This window comes from Rhipicephalus microplus, chromosome 5, assembly GCF_043290135.1.
Source record: "Rhipicephalus microplus isolate Deutch F79 chromosome 5, USDA_Rmic, whole genome shotgun sequence".
Classification (NCBI taxonomy): Eukaryota; Metazoa; Arthropoda; class Arachnida; order Ixodida; family Ixodidae; genus Rhipicephalus; species Rhipicephalus microplus.
Genome location: NC_134704.1, coordinates 34,030,670 through 34,053,656, shown reverse-complemented (window position 1 = coordinate 34,053,656; position 22,987 = coordinate 34,030,670). Strand labels below are relative to the sequence as shown.

Here is a 22,987-nt window from a genome sequence, read left to right as displayed (position 1 = left end):
GGGGGGGGTTGACGTCGCCTCTTTTCGCTTGCACATGCCTATGGGCTTGATGCACCTTTGAAAACGGTTAATACGCTAGCTATAGCGTAATATGAAAAGATGGAGAATGGATGGGGGAAGGGTAGGGGATAGCAGGAGTGATTGTTGACACGTGTTGCCTTTGTCTAAATGTGGTTACATTTGGGTTGTTGGCGTTGAATGGGAGAGAATCAAAGACTAACCTGTTGTATCTTACCATTAGATATTTGGACTACAAGTGTGTTTCATGTGTGAAGCCGCACTTAATTTAATTTGTTTCGTGCTGAGTAGTTATACCGCTGATGCGCTGTCGGTTTTGGTCGTGTTTACTAACTTGGTCCTCCGAGCTTCTTGTACATTAGTTTGGTGGCGTGTATTTCTGGGTTTATGCTTGTACGGTGCATTTAATTATTAAGAAAAGAAAAAAAACGGCCAATTTGTTTGAGTCGCGTTTAGCTTAGTTTGAAATCTTCGCTGCCTTCTTTTTCATGCTAAATTCTACCTGTCGCCTAACTCCCACAATAAACACGTCGACTCTAGGTTTATTTCACTACTGCAGTATTCCCGTATACTCATTTTCTCTCCGTTGTTGATGACGAGCATGAAACTGAACTCTCACGTGTACGAGTGAAAGAACATGTATACACCTATGTTCAGGAATAGTTTATGCAGGTGGTCTCAAAATGGTATCAAGCAGCTTGCGGATCGACATTATTTCATAGAAATCTTACGGAAGTAAAAAGAAAAAAAGAACCTACAATATATGGTGGTATGGCTCTTGCCCGTGGTCTGACGTGCTGATGTTGTACGATAAAAAAAGAAAAAAGAAACGTGGCGGTGAAAGAAACCGCCGTAAACCCGAACGTTGTTCTGTGTTCTTCGTTTTTTTTTTTTTGTTTTTCTGTCGTGTGCAGGCACGGCTTTGGCGACAGCAGTGAACCGCTGCTGGAGTCTGTCAAACTGGTGGAAGACATCGTGACGCAGCAGATCAAGTGCGTGGTGAGTAAGCAAAATACGCGCCCTCCTGGTATCTTGGCTCGTTTATGGCTATAAACACAACATTACCGCATAGTAATCTCATAGTAATGGTAATGCGTGTTGTACGTCGCTCCTCCTTGACCCCGTCTTCTCCTGTACAGTGTTCCTTCCGACGTCTCATCAACACGCCCGAGGTCCTACACTAGAATAACGTGCGGAACTGGGTTCGTTGTTTTAACTTCATTGTAAAGCAGCACAAAGGCCCGTGTACTCAGATTTGGGTGCACGTTAAAGAACCCCAGGTGGTCCGAATTTTCGGAGCCCTCCACTACGGCGTCTCTCATAATCAAATGGTGGTTTTGGGACGTTAAACCCCACAAATCAATCAAAGCAGCACAAGAAATTTTTCTGGTTAGTTTTTTGCGTCGATTTGCAATGATTTTACGCTAAATTTCGATAGTGTCCGTAATCGAATAACCTTTATCTGCTATGATTTTTCGTAACGTACCATTTAGCCACTCTGCCTCGTCATATTTCGCACCTCTCATGTTTCTCGTCGCTAGTTTTTTTTTCTCGTGCTTGTTGTTTTGTTTGTTTGTTTTTCGGCTTTTCGGCGTTCACGTACTCGATCCCGTAATTTCGTCGCCGACGCCACCTTGAAAGGGTTGCTGTTGCGTCGCTTCGCGTTTCCTCCGAGTATCGACGCGTCGGGGACCTGGTTCCGCCGGCAGTCTTCTTATTACGCGTCTTCGTAACACGATACGTCGCGCGCGCAGCAGTCCGATCGACGACGTTGCGGACTCCCGTTACACGTGGCGCATCTCCGTGCATTGCCGGCGTCTTGAACGAAAATTTAGTTGCTTTGAGATGCACCCATCTTCTCGGGATGGATCTGCGCGAGCGTGTATACCCTGATGCTTTCTCTGTCGTGCTAGAAAGACATTCGAGACAATGCGAACGCCTGATCCAACGAAGGTGACAACGTTGCACTCGTAAGCGCGAACGCGAAGCCAATGTATAGTCGGTGCATCCTTTTTTTTTTCCCTTACCGAAGCGTCTTAGCGATGTGCTATCACGTTGCAAAGAAAAAAAGAAAGAAAGGAAGGAAATAAACGCGTGTGATGGTCTCATATTTTGTGCGGGTATGGAATCATTTGTGTAAGAAAGAAAGGTGATATATGATCACCCGAATTTTCGTTCTTTGTTTAGTTTCATTTCTTTCTGCTGTGTAGTAGCGAACACAGAATACACGATGCTAAGAGACTCGGCGTGTTTGGTGACAGTTTTTCTTTTATCGGAACACTGATTTTTTTACAAAGTTTTTCTGTAGCCTCATCTCAGCTTTCGTTATTACCTGCGCTCTCACATTGACGCGTTTTCTCATTCCTCCTTCCGTTGGTTATTATTTTCCAGTGGCACGCTATTCGCTCTCTCTCTCTCTCTCCTTCGCGTTTATAGTCGTGGCGATGTCGTGGAAACTTGGCCTTCTCAAGTACAGTATAAGAAGCTTCTATGCTATCTCGCAACAACCCCCCCCCCCCCCCCCCCCTAGTTCTTCATTCAAAGTTTGTAGACACGATATACAAGCTTCGTTTTGTTTAGCGGGTTCAATGTGTCACTGCACCTGTAGAAATTTGATCATATTTTTTCTCCTTTATTTCTCAGCACAACTTAGCACATTAGTATATGAGCTAAGACGGAGTTTTAGCTTAGGGAAATAGTCGTTCTGACAGTCTGATCACACACATCCCACTTCAGTATGTCTCTCTTTCCGCCATTTCATCATTTCCTCTATTCCAGGGTAGCAAGACGGTCTGGTTAAACTTCCTACGTACCGGAGGCCCCCGTTTACTGGGCGTTGTCAGTGCATCATAAAGAACGCTGGATGGTTGGAATTTCTGGCGCCTTCCACTACGGCGTTTCTTATGACTGTATCGTGGTTTTGGGACGTAAAAACTCAATTATTATTATTATTATTATTATTATTGACCTCCCTCATCTTCCTTGCTCTTCTTTCTCCCTCATCAGATACACTGCCCTTGCGCAATATCTGCGTGAACGATACGTTTTGCTGGCAATTTGTCGTCGTTGGATTCGAGAAAAATCCAAGAGTCGCAGCCGATTTATGAATAAAAAAGGCGGTCCTTAACCCTATCCGCACCGCAGTGCGCCCACGGCGTTTCATGTGACGTCGATTGCGGAGATGCACTTCACTCATGAATGTTTGATGATGTACCGATATGGGTGGCTTTATGTGAGCTTGTTAGGATCATTCCACCCGCCCCCCTCCCCCTTTCTGGCAAACGGTCTAAACGTTTAGTCCCTTTTTTTGATCTCTCTTCGCAGATTCGCTCAACTCTACAGAAGAGCAGAGTCGCTGATAGCATGTTAACCCTTGAAACTGTGTGACCCATGTACTGTTATTAAGCCTTAGTCTCTGCTTCCCCCTCCTCCTTTTTTTCCTCTTACGTCACTAGCTAGAACGCGCGCTCTCGCTCTCTCCTCGAAGGCGTTTCTTTGCAGCCTTGGAGGCGGTCGTTTTGCGGGTCACGTGACGGCATTTCGCTCACGACTCGTTTCCTATGCTTTTCTCGAAATCTTCCTTCATCCGAATCCACTCAAACGAAGTATAGCAGCTTCGGATATGGCTTGCCGTCGACTACGACGAACGACTTTTCTCGAGCTCGCATCAGCGATACGAATTCGTTGTTACGTCCAGGACAGGAGTATCAGTCGCTGAAGCTGGTGCGCGTGTGTGTGATGTAGAAAGAGCGATTGGGAGGGGGGGGGGGCGCATCGCATGCATATTTATACGCATCGTTCGTCGGTGAGACCGAACCGCCGCGTTTTCGAGGAGTAAAAAAAAAAAAAAGAAGGAAGAAGTAAAACTTTGCGTATACCGGATGATATGTAGATGGCTCTATAGCCTCTCGTCGCGAGCGATGTTATTACTTTTTACAGCAATTTTCCCGTTCACATTTAAAATTTCGCCGTGTCTGATGGACTCGACGCATTAGCAGCAACTGCGCGCCATTTGCTTGCTTCCCGGGAACTTCGTCGGCCATCTCTCTCTCTCTTCTTGTCTTTGTACTCCCGAGAAGAGACCGACAGCACTCGAGCAAAGTAAGCCACAGAAAGAGAGACGTGTGCTTGAGCTATGCAGATGAGTATACCGATCAAGCGCGCGTGTACGTTTTGGACACAGTAAACGAGAAGGGCGCCGGACTGCTATAGGGACGGAGAACGTGGGCATGCAGCGTGCGTGCTGTTACTTTTTGCTTTTCGGTTAGTCTTGATACAGTTTGCAAAACCAGGCCGCGGCCTGCGTCACTGTCACAGATCCCCGAAAGTTAACTGGGACGGCAGGCTCGCGAAAATCTCTCCTTCAGAACGAGGACGAATGAGCGAACTCGTATAGCGTAGGCTCTGAGTAGTGCAGGAGATCGTGACCTATAGACTACTGTTCATAAAGGTTGTCGGCATATAGCCTTCGTTTCGTCCAGTATCGGCGTGAAATGTGCCCTGCTGCAACCCGCTGTCTGCGCCTATACTTGCAATGTCTCTGCTCTTGCAGCGTCCTTGTATATGCTTTATTTAGCACCTGAGTAGCCTTATATGTAGGAATAGCGAAGAAAAGGCAACCGAACTGGTCCAGCGTAAGTGGCTGAAGTGGATGCTTGGGCGTATTGGTACGACGACTTGGCGGAAACAAAACAGGCGCCAAAGACGGAGCACAAGAAAAAAAAAAAAGAGGAGGTCACTGTTACTTCTTCACTTTGATTGGACAGGCAAAGAAATTGACTATCTGTCAGATGTTTACATGCGCAGTGTGCGTGGTCAGCAATGATGATGCTGATAGTTCCTTCTTTTTTTTTATCATGCTTTATCGTTGTCTTTATCACTGTTCTTTCTTTCTTTCGTTTGGGACTGCGCATATACTGCGTGGTGTTGACGAATAAACATTATTGTAAGTCAGCGCCGGTGTCTGTTCCCTTTTTTTTTATTTTCTTGTGCTCCGTCTTTCACGCTGTCTTTGTTTCCGCCACGCTGTGCTTCAGTGTGTTGTGTGCTTTGAAAAGCGCTCTCCAGCTGAGCGGAAAAAAAAGTGTTTTACACTCGCCGTCATGGCTACGAACGGCGCTAATACTCTCATGGTTTGCCTACCCGTAAATACCTGGTAAAGAGGACAATAAGACGACCGCAACCGTAGATTGAATGACATCAGGCGCGTTATTCGTAGGTTGCATGTTCGATCTCTCCCGGCGGCAATTTGTCTTTTCGTCCAATTTACTTTCTTCACAATCTAGGCAGATCACAAGGGCTACTAATTACTTAATAAAGTACTATTACCGTTCAATATACCTTGTTTAGCTTCATTATTTTCTGGTTTATATTAAGGTGGGGCCTAACAGGGAAACGACTCCTTGGAAGTTCTATTTCTTGTCTTATCCAAATCATCACTTCGTTACTCACTAAAGCATTATCCTTAAATAACACGTCCGCTTTATACAGCTATAGCAGCTTTGCGGCTGCCATTGTTAGCAAACACGACTGTCTGAAAAGCGTGCTCTGTTTGGTCCTTTTCAGTTTTATCGTGCGGCCGAGGTGGCCATGCTTCGTGGCTCCAAAGCCGTGGCCATCGAGGACATCCTTTTCCTCATGCGGAAGGACAAGGTAAGCAGAGCCAAGGATTCGTACACGGTGCCCTGATAACGTTCACAGCGCACGCATGCCACGAATGAACGATATAAATGTATCTCTGCGCTAGCGTATATGTGAACATCAACGTGTGAACGTTAACGTGTGTATTTCGTGCATGCGTGTACGGCTGTGAGCGCCGTCCAAATGCGGTGGTAATAACTCGCAAAATATTCTGCTCTTTGAACTATCAACATCCGTTGACCTGACGCTTGTACCCTCTACACTCTAACCCCCGTATTCTAGAACGCCCGTTCACTCAACGCTCCATTTTCACTTGAGAAAGCCAATGGGAGCGCCATCTCTAGGCATGGCAACTCACTACATATCAGTGATAAGTTGCTGCTATTCTTGAATAGCGCAGCGTCATTTTCGGCCGAGCAGCGGCGCACTGCTCCACTCTGAAAGTCGAGTGAAGGGTGAAAGTCGAGTCGAGGAGCATTTGTGAACACGGGGGTTTATCAAGTCCTGGCTAACGCATGTCCTGTAGACAGCACGCTTCAACAATTAAAAAAAAAACTTCTGGCTACAGTAGGTCTTCGCAAAAGGGGTTAGCCGTGACAAGTGCATCTAAAAAAAAAAAGTGCACCCGGCATTGCCGCCTATATATAGTATTATAGCCGACGATGTATAGGCTCACCTGTAGAAAGCGCCGTGAAATGCGCCCAGATATTATTATTGTAAGTGCGCGTGCCGCAGGCGTTGCTTTTCGATAATAATAATATCTTAGTTTGAGCGTCCCAAAACCGTGATGTGATTATGAGAGACGCCGCAGTGGAGTGGAGGGCTCCGGTAATCACGAGAATCAGGAGTTCTTTAGCGTGCACCGGCATCACGTAATACGCGGGCCTCCGGCACTTCGCCTTCATAGGGAATGGGATCGCCGCGGCCGGCATCGAACCCGCGACCTTCGGGTCAACGGCCGAGCATCATAGAACCACTGCTTCACCGCGGCGGATCATGTCCTGTTCGTGACATCGAGTTGCGCCTAACGTCTCGAACGATAAGAAAAAAAAATTCGCAGCATATCCACGGAGTGAATGATGGAGAGTGGGGCGAAGAATTCGTCCGTCCATTCGTTCTTGCTTCCGTCCGTCCATTAGTCCGTCTGTGTGACCGTCCATGCGTCCATCCGCCCGTCCGTGCGTGCGTCTGTTTGTGCGTCCGTTCATGCGTCCATCCATGCATCTGTCTGTGTGTCCGTTCGTCCATCTATTCAACACTCCAAGTACCACCATCTCGGATCTTTTCATCATATATTCCTCATATAGGAGCACCGCCATCCAGCGGACATTCCAAGGACTGAACGAGAGGAGGCACACGCACACTTTCTTACGGCTTGCACTTCGGGTCTACTTCCCACCTTTAACCACCTCGAGTTCATGGTATATACTAGTTCACTGTATTCATGGCACAAACGAGAGGTGGCACACGCACACTTTCTTACGGCTTGCGCTTTGGGTTTACTTCCCACCTTTAACCACCTCGAGTTCATGGTATACTAGTTCACTGTATTCGTGGCACTGCGGCCCAACGCTCGCTAAACCTTTCTAAAACCAAGGAGGTTACGCCCAGCGAGTATAACGTAGCAACCTTTTCCTGTCAGATAGTGCTCCATGTACATGCCAATGGCTGCTAATGGGAAATGAAAGACAGGAAAATTCGGCTTTTACTTTCTTACGGCGTGCGCTTCGTATACTTCCCACCTTTAACCACCTCGAGTTCATTCATGGTATATACTAGTTCATTGTATTCATGGCACTGCGGCTCAATGCTCGCTAAACCTTTCTAAAGCTAAGGAGGTTACACCCAGCGAGTATAACGTAGCAACCCTTTCTTGTCAGATAGTGCTTAATGTACATGCCAATGGCTGCTAATGGGGATCGCAGCGTGCGCGTTAACTGAAAGCCGAATGCTCCTGTCTGTCATTCCCCATCAGCAGCCATTGGTATGTACATTGAGCACTATTTTTTATTGTTCAACAACGCACAGAAGAAATCTCTCACCGGCACCACCTCGGAGGTCAAAATGTTATGCTTGTTACATACTACAACGGCTACGAGGGACGAACGGGTGCTGCTATAAGGAGCTTCGCCCCTAAAAAAGAAGTGTCGAAAAAACTTGGAAGCCTCTTGGAACCATTTTGTAACGCACGATTGTTTGAGAGCGAGTATAACCCGTTTGCTGCGTTGTTTTCTTGTTTTTTTTTATGATTTTCACGTTGCACAGCTTCATTTTAGTTTGCTCTCAGCGCATGCGTCCAAGTATACTGAATCGAAGCACGGAGGCCACCACTTACCCCCGGTCCACTTTCTGATGCGCTCCAATGCGGGACGCAAACTGCCCCTCGCGACGCGTCATCGGGCGCGTTAAACATCTCTCTCATCCCTTTTATCTGCTCTTCCGCGTGTCATGCTTGGCTGCCAGCCTTTGTTTTTTTTTTCTTTCTGTGTGTGTGTGCGCGCGCGCGATATGCAAGAAGCGTTGTGCAAACACCCTTTGTTTTTGTTTTTTTCGGGGCAACAAGCTTCCACGCCTTCCTGCACAGTGTTGCCGATAAACGAACCATCTTTTCTTTTGGTCTCTCATGTCGTATAGCTTAATTGCCGGCCGCACTTATTTGCGTCCGTCATTTTGTTTCGGCAGCTTTTAAAGGGTCGGGTGCTCTAAGCCTCGCGATATGACGTATGGGCACTCTCTGCTCGGAGAGTCGTCATTCTGCGCCATTTGAAGACGCGGCTCTCGTCCTGTTTACCCCGCGTGCACGGAAGGGGCATTTAGCGTCTCTTTTTCTCTCTCTCTCTCTGAAAAGTGCCTTTATAATGTTGCGCGATACGCGATTGTTGAAACAGCCCATCGCCGCCTCGGAGAGTCGTGGTAACTAAGACACTTTTGATCCGTTGACATGCTCGGCCGCGTCGCAGGCTTCCTTGTCTTCGAATGGACGACGGTAAGACAAAATGCACGACGCTTCATTAAGGCGAAAGTCTTAGATGCCTCACCGAGCGTGAAAAGGCGCCGTCGGCGCCATCGTGAGCGGTGCGGAAAATCATCGCAGCATGACGTAATCATATGACGCCATCATGACTTCATAGGTCGCCACGGTTTGCGCCGTCGTCGCGACGTCGCAGCGTGACGTAATCACATGACATCCTCGCTCGGTCAAAGTAATCACGGAGGCAACGTGAAACCACGTGAGGTACAGGAAGCTTGCAAAGCCCCTGGTCTTGTATGCACTGCAAATCTACGTTGGTTGCAGAAAGGTTTCATGGTGGAGGGCGGTAGGAAGAAGGGTCAAAATACATTTGGTCGAGAACAAAAGGGTGGGTGCATTCGCCTTCCGGTTGTTTTAGGCGAATGCATTGGAGACCCTGTGATGTTTTGTGACGCAAGCCGGTAACGGTCGCACGTTGACATTGAAAAACAAAAGTGCGCTGGAAGAAAAATGCGTTTTTTTTTTTTTGCTCTGGTCTCGCATAGTTATCGCACCTTCACGAAGCCTTGCTTGCCTATGAATGTTATCCGAGAAAGTGCGTATGTTGTCGTCACTTCCCGCAAGATGTCCGCGTAATCGCAATGCCAGCTTTAGTAGCGTGGAGTGCCTCGTTCAGCCCGCAGTCGCCAGTCGCTCGTTTCAGGTACGATGATTGCAGCACAATGCCAAATAGACATTGTGTGTACAGCTTTACGCACGAGTAATCGGTAGCTGCGTCCCCTTCGTTGTATGGGTGTTAGGAAACTGCGACAGAAAACGCAGGTGGTCCTGCGGACAAGTTCGGTAAGTTTGGCAGGCTGCTGGCAGCGCTTTTCCGGTCTATGTCCCTTTTTTGTGCCTCCATGTTCCATGGATGGCTTTATTTTTAAGTCATGCAAATTTTATAGGTTCTTTATATTGTGTAGCCTTTCTATGAAGAAAAAGAATCAAGTTTATTGCGTAGTATACGATGAATAGAGAATATGGCAAAACTTGTGTCTTGTGCTCTCGTTGTAAGAGTTGGCGTGAACAGGCCAGTGTCGGAAAGGTCGCCTGCCACTTTCCGTAGTGTCTTAGCAGCGGATATGGCGTTGTGCTGCTGAAACGTCCGAATTTGATTTGTTTTTTTTTCTGTTGGGATACCGTTGATGGAAAGGGCGATTTTTGGTCGGCCGGATTTTGTGGTATCCGAACCCTATACGTTCGAGATTTACGTTCGTGGGTCTGGATCCCACAGATGGAAAGAGTTACTTTTTTTTTTCGTTCACATAATTTTTATGCCATTATTGCGTCACTATGATTGAAGACAACAATTGATGGCCCCTATGACTTTCCTGGCCTAATTGTCTGTTGGATTAGTTTATTTGTAATGATGTCGGGGTTTTAACTTGTAAAACCACATAATTAAAGTTTTAACCTGCAGCATGGTTGTTATCGTTTTGTCTCTCCTACGATGCATTGCATAGAGAATGCGGCAAAACTTATGGCTTGTGCTCTCGTTGTAACAGTTGGCGTGAACAGGCCGGTGTCGGAAAGGTCGCCTGCCACTTTCCGTAGTGTCTTAGCAGCGGATATGGCGTTGTGCTGCTGAAACGTCCGAATTTGATTTTTTTTTTCTGTTGGGATACCGTTGATGGAAAGGACGATTTTTGGTCGGCCGGATTTTGTGGTATCCGAACCCTATACGTTCGAGATTTACGTTCGTGGGTCTGGATCCCACAGATGGAAAGAGTTACTTTTTTTTTTTCGTTCACATAATTTTTATGCCATTATTGCGTCACTATGATTGAAGACAACAATTAATGGCCCCTATGACTTTCCTGGCCTAATTGTCTGTTGGATTAGTTTATTTGTAATGATGTCGGGGTTTTAACTTGTAAACCACATAATTAAAGTTTTAACCTGCAGCATGGTTGTTATCGTTTTGTCTCTCCTACGATGCATTGCATAGAGAATGCGGCAAAACCTGTGGCTGGTGCTCTCGTTGTAACAGTTGGCGTGAACAGGCCGGTGTCGGAAAGGTCGCCTGCCACTTTCCGTAGTGTCTTAGCAGCGGATATGGCGTTGTGCTGCTGAAACGTCCGAATTTGATTTTTTTTTTCTGTTGGGATACCGTTGATGGAAAGGACGATTTTTGGTCGGCCGGATTTTGTGGTATCCGAACCCTATACGTTCGAGATTTACGTTCGTGGGTCTGGATCCCACAGATGGAAAGAGTTACTTTTTTTTTCGTTCACATAATTTTTATGCCATTATTGCGTCACTATGATTGAAGACAACAATTAATGGCCCCTATGACTTTCCTGGCCTAATTGTCTGTTGGATTAGTTTATTTGTAATGATGTCGGGGTTTTAACTTGTAAACCACATAATTAAAGTTTTAACCTGCAGCATGGTTGTTATCGTTTTGTCTCTCCTACGATGCATTGCATAGAGAATGCGGCAAAACCTGTGGCTGGTGCTCTCGTTGTAACAGTTGGCGTGAACAGGCCGGTGTCGGAAAGGTCGCCTGCCACTTTCCGTAGTGTCTTAGCAGCGGATATGGCGTTGTGCTGCTGAAACGTCCGAATTTGATTTTTTTTTCTGTTGGGATACCGTTGATGGAAAGGACGATTTTTGGTCGGCCGGATTTTGTGGTATCCGAACCCTATACGTTCGAGATTTACGTTCGTGGGTCTGGATCCCACAGATGGAAAGAGTTACTTTTTTTTTTCGTTCACATAATTTTTATGCCATTATTGCGTCACTATGATTGAAGACAACAATTAATGGCCCCTATGACTTTCCTGGCCTAATTGTCTGTTGGATTAGTTTATTTGTAATGATGTCGGGGTTTTAACTTGTAAAACCACATAATTAAAGTTTTAACCTGCAGCATGGTTGTTATCGTTTTGTCTCTCCTACGATGCATTGCATAGAGAATGCGGCAAAACCTGTGGCTGGTGCTCTCGTTGTAACAGTTGGCGTGAACAGGCCGGTGTCGAAAAGGTCGCCTGCCACTTTCCGTAGTGTTAATGTCGAGCATACGTAGCGCCAACTACACTCACAATTTACTTATATGTTTTGCGCACCTTCAGTGAGCATAGCTTTTTAGGCCCTTATACAGCCACTTAACAGGATCAATGCTCACATCCTTCACCGCAACAACCATGTCCATTAACGTGTCCTCGCCCTCTTTGGCTGTTACTGGCCCTTGTGCCAATAAACAAGTATATCATCATACTCACGAATCACTAATTGAGATTTAAGCTTCCTTTTCTTTTCTTTTCATCTCGGCGTATGAGTGCCATTGTGAATTCAGCCGATTGCATGCCTCGTCGCAGTTCAAGCTGGGCCGTTTGGTTCGCTACCTGGAACTGAAGTCATTGCAGGGCTACATCTACTCAAAGCTGCCCACGGATGACGAAGAGGCATCGACAGCATCGCTCGCTTCCGCCGAGTCAGGTGAGCGAATGCGCTGCGCTTTGCTCTTTTGACGCCGCCTGCTCATGATCTAAGTGACGCGTCTTGTTCCGAAGAAAACAAAGTAAACAAACAAATGAATGAATAAATAAAAAAAGTTCGCAAGGCTTCTGTTGCTGGTTTTTTTTTTTTAATATGTAGCTTTCCATCATTGTTGCGAGTGGTGACAGTGGTTGTATCAGTGGCGTCGCATATATTATCGTGATTTAATAAACAAATAAGATTAGCATCTTCGTGGAGGAAACAAGAAATAACGGCAACCTTCAAGCGAGTAATGATGGGAGTGAATTTGCGTGTGAGATTAGGGGGTGAGGGGAGTGGAGGATGTCATGTATCTCGGAAAACCTAAGGAATGCTGAAATTCAAATAAGAATACAATGAAATCATGCCAAAATGTGAAGGGCAAGATGTAGATCTACCGAAGCGATTTATTTGACACATAAATAATTATTCATGCTGGTACTGTTGCAAATGATTTGTTCGTAAGAGGCATTAATGGACTTGGGGGAGACGCCGCAATACATGGAGTCAGAGAAGTATAATACGTGATTGTTTACAAAATTTAAAGAACCTTTAATAGTTAGAAGTAGTTTATATCAGTTCAATTGCCTCCCGGGAACTGTGTCGCACTAGAGCGTTTGCGATGAAGCATCTGGCGTACCCATTGATGGGGAACCGAAAAACCGCCAAATTGCGCGAAGCAGTGTACTGCGTGTCAGCAGCCAGCACTGTATAGGAAAAAAAAATGACAGCATATCCTCGGAGTGAATGATGATGAGTGGGGCGAAGCATCCGGACGGCTGGAAGGACTGACGGATGCATAGACGGATGTAAGCAAAAACGAATGGAAGCACGGACAGACGGATGGATGGACGGACAGAAGCACGGAAGTACCGTCATCTAGATTTATAACATCTATTCATCAACTACAAGTACCGCCATCTAGTGGACGCTTCATGAACTAAACTAGTGATGGCTACCCACCACTGCTACATACCTCGGAGGATGTACAGACCCACGCCTTAAGGAGCTTATCTCCTAAAACTGACTGCCGGTCAGAAACCGGCCAGGAGGAAATCTAGCCCTTACAAATAATTCAAAGCGCTAGCCTTTCTCTCCCTCTTTCAGTCTCCCGTCCTCCCTTCCCTGTTACGAAGATATCATTTTTCGTAGAGTAGTTTTTTTTTTCGCACGCAAAAAAAAGCTACAGTTTCACAATAAAGGCGAAGCAATTAATGCGACAGCAACATACTCGTACGTTTTACGAAGCCGGGCTAGCATCCGATCTCGCGTAACTCTACAAAACGCTGGTGTAAAGCTGCGTTTACATTAGAGCGACACGACACTGACACGACCCCGACGAAGACACGAGGCAGACGCAGACCATCGGCCAACGAGTCGCCCGCCGACGAAGTCGCCAGACCCCATGGTCACTTAGAAGTGTGGCAGCTTGGGCTAGTTGGTATGGCATGACGATAGTTATAGCCCGAGACCAAAACAACTACTTTCGTGTCCTTCTTGTCTCTGTGTCGTCGTTTTGGTCTCGCGCTATAACTATCCCCATGGTCACACTAGGCAGACGACGACGACGACGCCTCAAAAGACGGCCTGTCGTCGTGCTGTAACCTAATGACAAACTGAAAACACCAGCGAAACGCATCGGCAGACCTTTCGTCGGTGTGTCGCCGGGAAATCTGCGGCTCAGCGAAAATTTGTTAATGTCTTTGCTTCAAACGACCACGAAGGGGGAAATTTCGGGAGAGATAACAATGCCCTCTCTGAGGCTTCCACGGCGTTTGAATGGGCATCTTGCGCACCCCACGGAATTCCCGTCTTCGCTTCTCTTTCGTGTCTCTCCAACCCCGTTTCTAGACGACGTGGGTTATGGCGGGGGCTGCGCTGCGCAGCAGGAGAAGGGACAAAGGCAGAGCAGGGAGCATCGCTTCAAATGAGGTGCAAGTTTAGTCGGTGTCGCTGCGTGTACCTCCATTGTGACTACAGATTTGGCCAACGAAAGGCTGTGAGCACGACAAGGCACGAGCGGAGTCTTCCAGAGACCATCGGTGAACTGTTTGTGTCGTTGTAGTGTAAATATGACGACGACGACAAAATGCACTCCCAAATTCAGTTGGCAGATCAAAAGTAGTGTCGGGTCTCTCTAGTGTAAACGTGCCTTAAGAGAACGCGGCTGCTCCTGGTACTCTTTTGGCGCAGTTTTTTTTTTTTTCATGTTGAGAGCGCAGCCCGTTGAAGCTCCCGCCTGCTATGGGGCCACAAGGCGCGCCCTGATTGTTGCCGCGAAAGCGCGCGGTAATTATAAGCGACTCCCCACCCCCTTGTTCGCTCACGAAATAAGCGCGCGCGCCGATGACCTCGGCGCCACAAAGGTGACGTTCGCTTCGCGGAAAGATGAATGATGTATGACGTGAAAGATGGCAAAAAAGCCGAGACTGTCCATTTAATTGCTCTCGCAATCCCGTCCTTCTCCGTCCGTGTTTGTTCGTGCGCTAGAAAACTGCAGTATGACGCACCAACATACCCAAAATGCTACGTTACTCTTCTTTCGTAAACTGGCTCATGCTGTCTAGGTGCGTTCTTTCCATACAAAAAGCTTTCGAGTTTCCGAGTGCGCTTTCTTTCGGAGAGTTTTCTAAACATATGTCACTATTTAAAACCATGTTCCAACTTGCAAGCTGCCAAGTGACTCCTATTATTGATGCTAAGAGGTTCATCAGGCTGCTATATTTGCCTGATGTAATTTGTATTTTCCACATTCTTGACTCTTTCATCATCGAATTCTTGCGGCTGCGATGTGGTTTCGTCACATGTCTTCTCAGTTTGTTTCGTGACACCTTTCGCAGTACGCTTGCTTTGTTGAGCTGTGGCTTACCCTCAATTGTAGTAGCCTTACAGTGAAGCACGCTCTACAGTAATTGTGATTGGTGCCTTGATATTTCTTGTCCTGGCGACCTTTTCTTTTCTTTGCTGTTGCTTCAAAGAAAGAGAACAAAAAGCCCTTCACTTAGATATCCTAAACTCCGCCACTGTATATATAATGGCCGTTGGAGTAGCTTAGCAGACATAGCAGCACACGTTCAACCATGAGTGCATGCATGTTCTCGCATGTTGAATTTTACCACCTTCTGAGCTGGGAATAAGGAATACATGAAAGGTGCATCGGCTATTTATAATATGAATACTGCGACAAAACTTCTCATATTTCGATGATTGTCATAGTTATTCATTTTTTATAAATTAGATCGAGCATATGTAACTACAAACTCAATAGTGGCCACAGATGGATACTGTTGATTTGGGCAGACAGCCTAGCTAGCCTGAGTGCATTGCCTGAAGAATGTTTCTTTTTATTAGCCGCATTAAGTGTGTTACAAATGAATTCAGTAGCACCGTGCTGGAGGATAGGGGAAACAATATTTTATATATTCTCATGGTAAAATGTATTTATTTCCATTTGTATACACAAGTGAGAACACATTAAATAGTACCATAAGTTTTCGAAAATTTTTTGCAGCTTTGGCAGATGTAAAATCTGAAGAAGGACATGAGTTCAAGCGAACAAAGATTTGCCGGGAATTCATTTCATTCATCGATCAAACAGGAGAGCTGGCAGGTGCATTCAATGAATCGGCATTTGATGAAGTAAAGCACGAAAGGAATGTGGCAAGTATCAATCGTTCTACCTCACCTTGCATGTTTTGATTTTTGGAAGTGCTGTAACAGTAGAGTTACTACAACTATGTTTCTTTGCATTAACCTACGTATTTACGGGAAATTTATCAGCATATTAGTACTTATTGCGTAAATGTCACAGCCTTGTTTCACAACCTTGTGAGACAAAGTGACTACGGTGCAGATTAACACTCCCAGGTTTTTCTTGCGTTTAAATACTCAGCAAAGTGGGCGAGAGTACAAGTGCCGCCATAGCTCAACTAACAGAACATCGGGCATGCTATGCAAAAGTGGCGGCTTCAGTTGCTAACCGGCAGCAAGTTGTCTTCTCGTCCTATTTACTTTCTCCCATCCAGTTCACGATTACTACAATGCAGTTCAAAAACAATACTGTTAATGTTCCCTATACCTTCTTTGGTTTCATTATCTATTGGTTTTAACTATGGTTGTGCCAAGAAAAGAAGCAGGCCCTTGAAATTTGGCATCTTTCATACAGTAACTACAAGTCTTGCATCACTTGAATCAGTTCTTATAGTAATATGGTAGAGTGGGATGTTGCATATACAGTACTTATGTATTCGAACACTATGTCAAATATTTTAGAAGAATGACTAGCCTGCACAAGTGCTCGGGATAGCCATGTCATGTCACGATGAATGTGGTTTCTAAAGACAGTGTTGGCTTCAACTTACCCACTCGCGTCGAAATGACGTTGATGTGACCCAAACTGAAGATAGTGGAAATGAAAGTATGTGCGTTACTTGGCCCTGAATTGCCCTGTTATAATTCACGAGTACTGTGCTCACGTGCTTCTAGGCGTGAAGCCGATTTCATCCCCTGTGATAACCAGGCCATGGAGCCAGCCTGCATGTTTAATCATCATATTTCTTCAATATGAGGGCCACAGACTTGCCATGATCTCTTCCGGCAACTTTGCTTCTCTCAAAGTTACAGCGTAGCCACTGTGTTGTACTCTGCTGCACATCATCTGTCTGCTCAATCTCATGTTGTTGAGTGCAACGTATGCACAATGAAGTCTTTTCATTTTCTTAACTCTCCGGTGGTGCCAACTCCTCAAGTGAGATGCACCCTCAGCTCTGGTTGTGGCATTCGTCGGTGTGCTTGCAGTAGATGTGTGAAGTCTAGGTAGCAGTGCACTTGACACACCATAAATACATTGTGTGGTATTACGATTTAGCATCAGCTAAACATGATGCATGTGTCTGCCCTGGTGAAACAGGGGCTAGAGTGTTCATGTGATACCCGAAGGTTGCGGGTTTGATTGCGGCCAATATGAGTGTATCTTTATGGAGACAAAATGATAGAGGCTCGTGTACTGTATTATCTCAGTGCATGTCAAAGAACACCATAGGTTCAAAAATTTCCAGAGCCCTGCACTACAGCATCTCTCATAATCAAACTGTGGTTTGGGGACATAAATCCCCATATATTATTAAAAGGTAATGCATGTCTTTACTTGTTGGTACATATCTACACATACATTCATACACAGATACGTTTCTATGTGCATAAATTTATACGTACACACATGCAGACGTGTGTGTTTTAGTAATGTATGATAGCTGTTACTAGCGATACAGTTAAGAAAGCATGATAATCCTGTTGTGGCTTTTAGTGTTCATTAGCAGCTCACAGAGATTGCTTAGACAGAATGATACATTCAAAGTCCTGCGTATCCTTAAGTTATCACTGCATTTTTTTTCTTCAGAGGTTAGATGCACACGCAAGAGCCATGGACGAAACCCAGTACATGGAGTACTTCAATGCAAGAACATCATCCTTCTGTATGTTTTCACAACTTTTGAGTTAGATATATATCACTTTAGTCACACTCTGCATCAATGCCTTTTTCTTTAAGGCACATTTAGCTCTATACCTCTGTAAGCTGCGATAGCACACAGATTACGAAGATCTGGAGGCTGCTTAAATGTGGGGCCGCAGAAAGCAGCCATGTGGAATGCAGAGTTGCTCACTAGAACAAACGAGGGCTGGAAGCACAAACCTGTTAGCGATTTTTCGGTCGCAGTTAAACATTATGAACAAATAAAAACAGCAGCTTATGCCCCACCCCCCCACCCCCCAATCACCCAAGGAAGACATTTAGCTGTTAGCACAAATTTCAGCACTCATGGGATAAGTGCATCACCGTATCTGACTGATACCTGTCGCTACTGTTGCTATTAAGTGTTTACTAACATGTTGTTTTTTGTACAGGAGGTCCCAATACAGTGTTTTGACTATGGGACCTCCTTTTGTATACCGAATGCCTGTTATTCTACACAATTTTCATTATTAAAATTCTGATTCTGATATCTTACGGATACTTTTCAGGAAAGGTTACAGAACTTAAATGCGCTCGGGAGCCAAAATACGGTGCTTTGTTAGAATCAGGCAAATGGGTTTTTAGCGCTTGTTTTGCACCAACTTGATGTAAACTACATTTTTGTGGCCCTTTACTGGGGTCACAATCAACAAGCTGAAGGTCCCATTTCAGTACATTAGGTTTCCTGACAAATACCTTCATGGTATTTTAGTGGCAGAAAATAAGTCATCATGTGTTTTGGTGGCCAAAGTACGACGAACACACTGATGCGAGTTAAGACATACTGAAGATACCTTGATGTTCTCTGTGCTATCCTAGGACACATCTCACTGCCTTCGTGTTTCATGTGTAGATTTTGATAAAATGCCCGTAATATTCTTGTTCGTGTTTTTCTTATTTTCAACATTGAAGTTGCAAGCTATGCACCATGTGCTTTGTGGTGTGTCTACAATCACTGCAGTTGCAACTTAACTAGGGCAACAAGCTTTAGCAACGAGGAATACATGGAAGTAATATGAAATACAGAAGGGAGAAATCGCTACTGCTTTTAATCCAAAAAAAGGGAGAACTTTGGGTGAAAAATGGAAGCTTGAAGGGGCCTTGCAACATTTTTTTTGCATGGTCAGAAAATTTTTCCGATGATTAGTCGTGGCTCTTGAGAACATGGAGCAAAATATTATAGCACAGCACGGGATCTCAAATTTACAACAAGTTTTCAAAATCACTTATAATTCGCTTTTGCCTCTGTCGACAAATAATGCTACATACTAAAAATCAGGGCATCGCAGGCTATTATCACACCATTGGCTCATTTGAGGATGGCGCACTTGGGAGTTCATGGGGCTCTCCCAAGAGCTGCGACTTGTCTTCTGAAAGCCAGGCTTTGGAGGAAAAAAACAAGTAAAAGTGCTCGATGTTAAGAGGCACGCTTGATGTACCCTTGTCGTCGTGCCATTCTTCTCCACTTAGCTTCCAGTGCTTTCGTCGGGACAAGAGAATAAAGAAAGCAATTGCAGTGTGCAACAAATCTTTGTAACTCCACTCGTACTGGACAGATTCTGAAAATTTTTGCGGTGGTCAATTCACGAGGCAAGACGCTCTTTCATTGAGTTCATTCCACGGCTCTTTGGAAAAGTGTTGCAGGGTCCTTTTAAGAAGATGCAGAAGTTGTCAAAACGGCATGTCAACGGAACCGGCGTTTTCACGAATGGACTTGTCCTCTTCAAGGCTGCAGCTAGTGTGTGTATGTATATGCTTTGTGCCCTTTCCTCCAACCAAGACAAAGGAGGAGGAAAGGGCAACTGCGAAAACATAGGTGGGGGAGATAGAAGGAGTCGGTGGGCTGTGCAGAGGAAGGAGGAAACAGTCAGTGAAAAAGAAACCGTGGGGTGGTGTTGAGGTATTTGCGTTGATGTGTAGAAAGGCAGGTAGGAATCTTGCCGAATTAGGGTTTCCACAAGGAAACACCACCTGACAATGAGAATTTCGCTGTGATGAGCTTGGTTAGGAATTTTCAGAAGAAGGTCATTCTCACTTGTCTCTGTTGTTAATGTACCATATCGGATGGATCGAAGAGCCTCCTTTGAAACTTTTATACCTCTTAACTGTGGTGTAATAAACATGGGAATAAGGTATTATTCTTTGCATTTGCTGTTCCTCATGGACCGTAAATTTGACTGAATTACGTAAAGTTAGAGACCGTCGAAGTTGTGGTCTGCACATTAAAACGTTGTGCCGCTGCTTTTGGTAATTTTCTTGCCATGTCCCTGCTATGTCTTTTTAATCTAATATCAACAGGCTGTCCTGTTTTGTCAATATACTGTTTGTGACAATATAATAATTCGATCATGGAAGTAACAGTTTAACAAATGCAGCTAAAACTAGATTTTATGTGATGGATGTATTGTCTTGCTCTTAAATATGACATAAATTTCAAGGTGTTTGCAATGTCCTCCATGTTGACGAGAACAAGGTATTTCAGTAAGCTTCTGTTGAGACGAACTCTGGATGAATTCTTGCTTAAAACGAACAACCAGAGAGTGTTTGTTTAGGTTTCTCGTAGACTCAATGAAAAAAAAAAATCTGTTCCAGACGAACCGCGTAAAAGGCCTGTTCTGTTATGATGAACTCTTGCAGCGGCCAACAACGACAGTGACTCTGCGCAATGAACGAGTCTTGATGGCGAACAAAAGGAAGCAAAATGGGGAGAAGAAAAAACCTTTCTGTTGCAAAGACTCAAAGTAGATTGAAAGCTGATGGCAACGTGTAGGGAGAAAGCGAGATAAGGGGGAAAGAAAACTCAGCACCTCAAGCTAGTATCTCCCTCACCCCTAGCCTGTAGGTGGACTAAGAACCGGCTTTATCATAAAAGAAAGCAACAAAGAGCGTTCGTCCTTTCGTATTCTCCATGTGTTCTTCAGTTTCCCGACAAGAGTACAGTAGGGAACAGCTTGGCTAGAGAGGAAAATGCAAGGGAAGGGGGAAAAAAAAGCCAAATGAAAATGGGAACAAGGGTTGTCTGTACATTATAATCGCATGAAACAGATACCACATATCCGGCACTAGCACTCTCATCAGAGGAGTCAGATGCATAGTCATCGACGTCACACAATGACACCTGAGCACATGTGGTCAGTTTTTGTTGTTTCGCATAGTGTGTGTGTATCCTATCTGTTCACAGTGAAATGCAGCGAATTGTGATGTGTCATTTTCATTATGAAAATGCATGAAAAAGGAAGGCCATATTACACACTAAATATAGCTGCAGCCTGTCCTTTTTGTGTGCCCGAGGCTTGTGATTGTGCATAGCGTAAGAGGCAATCTTTAGCTGCATGTCGTTCAGGAAAAGTGACTGCTGGCTGAAAAGAAGAAAATATTCAAACCCCAAAGAAAAACTTGAAAACTTTTAGAAGCAACTTGGCATATGTTGGCTTTGCCAAGGTATGTGTGTGTGTAACAGAGGCATATCCAAAAGTGATAGCAGAGGCAGTAAAACAGCCTCTCATGAAGTGAACAGCCAGAAACACAAATTTTCCATTCTTTGAAGGAAAGTTGTGCTTGTCTCTCCCTTTTTATCTTTTTCTAATTGTCAAAATAGGGTCGTGCTACAGTTTTATTGTTAAAATGTGTTATCAGTTTATTCGTTAGCATATTTATTATAAACTCACATCAGATTAGTGTCAGTACTATACACTAAAGCATAGTTGTTTTCAAGCTGAGCCAAATAAATGTTTTTTTTTTCTTCTCCATTATAAGTTTATACTTGATTCAGTGCTCTCAAGCAACTTATTTAAGCCTACTTGGCATGTTTTTGGGAGCATTTTTGTTAAGGCAAATGCCTGATAGACGAACAAATGATGGCAGTCCTTTCTAGTTCATCTTAAAATGAGTCTATTATTGTGTGCATTAGGATGAGGTTTACTTTTGCATGCACTAACATGTCCTTAAATTTCTAATTATGCTTATCAGCGACTCGATAAATGGTTTGATACATGACCTGATACATGCCCCAGTACTTGACAAGTCCCCTTGTTGAATTATCAGCTCCAGGGTGTTCAACAATTTTTCCGTTCTTATTGCTCTTGATGCTGCTGTCTAATTGAAATGGTATTACACAGGGTTCTATTTTTTCATTTCTTGTGACCAGTTGTTTTTTATTCTTACCTGATTAGGTGTGTTTGACACATTATAAGTTGTGATGAGACACTGACTCGGTTCATGCTTGGACGCTTATCATTTCAGACGGAAAACACAAGTCGGGACGGTTTCGAGAATGGGTAATGAATTACATCGACAGCGATGTGAAACTGTCGCCATCCGTCTTGAGCGTCTTCAGTTACTTGGCCTACGAAACTGTGGCTCAGGTGATCTATCGCATTTTTATTGCTAAGCTTTGTTTACCCTTATCACCAATGTGTGGCTTGGCTAGTCAGCATTCTGCTTCTCCCATACTAAACTAGGCTAAACCAAACAGAGTGGGTTAGTCATTTGGGCCAATTAAAGTGATGGTGTAATTGTAGGTAGTCCAATTTCTGGGTTACATGAAAAAATCTACATGATGATTGCTAATTGGAACCATCTATATCTCTCTTGTAAACTGCACTATGAAAATGCTTGATTTTCGCACACAACCTAGAGGCCTGTGCGCACACATGGTCGGCGTTTCAATTTTTTAACATTTTTCATAGTATCTCTGACTTGTTCGACAGTGCTTGCTGCCTGTCCATTCTCCAAAGTGGTGAATTTTCACCACTTTGCACGGCAATTCTATGTAGGTTTTTACAGAGGTCAACACACTTGTCTAGTATAAAGGAATGGCTTGCTCCAGACTACACTGATAGCTTTTGCCAATTACACCTGGTTCGAAAAACCCCAAATAATAGCATATATTGCCACTGAGAACGAATACTCAAATGTGGGCCATCTCAAACTACTTGTTATTGGTATACACACCACCGCATCATGTCAATCTAGCGTTCTAGACAAATGCGTTCATTTCTGTATATCGCATGGCACTTTACCATTGTGCACCTATGGCATTACTTAATATGCACTTCCTCAGGTGTGACATGCAGCATATGCACTCGGGAGGAGGCACACAAAAATGTTTTTTGGTTGAACAGGGGTAGACAAGTGTGTTGAGTGAAAGTTCAGTCTTGGCTGCTTTGGGAAAGGACGCAACATTCGAGGCTTTCGAGCTCTGTCATCTGGGTGATCAGATTCGGCTTGCAGTTAACAATGTTAGCGATATTCATTTGCAACCCATGCGGCTCGACGACCCCACTCCTTCTCCTATTTCCTTCATGGGTGGTTCCGGCAAACCG

The 22,987-nt window shown here is 44.7% G+C and overlaps 1 protein-coding gene across 1 annotated transcript in view; it reads left to right on the top strand.

Moving 5' to 3' along the window:
• Positions 1-22,987, top strand: part of LOC119174735 (transcription initiation protein SPT3 homolog) — a 122,143-nt gene that overhangs the window by 75,667 nt on the left and 23,489 nt on the right. The window contains exons 3-8 of the mRNA XM_075895184.1: positions 933-1,017; positions 5,584-5,670; positions 11,992-12,112; positions 15,663-15,811; positions 17,550-17,625; positions 21,906-22,027. Of these exons, the coding sequence (XP_075751299.1) occupies positions 933-1,017; positions 5,584-5,670; positions 11,992-12,112; positions 15,663-15,811; positions 17,550-17,625; positions 21,906-22,027 (640 nt within the window). The remainder of the gene's footprint in view (positions 1-932; positions 1,018-5,583; positions 5,671-11,991; positions 12,113-15,662; positions 15,812-17,549; positions 17,626-21,905; positions 22,028-22,987) is intronic.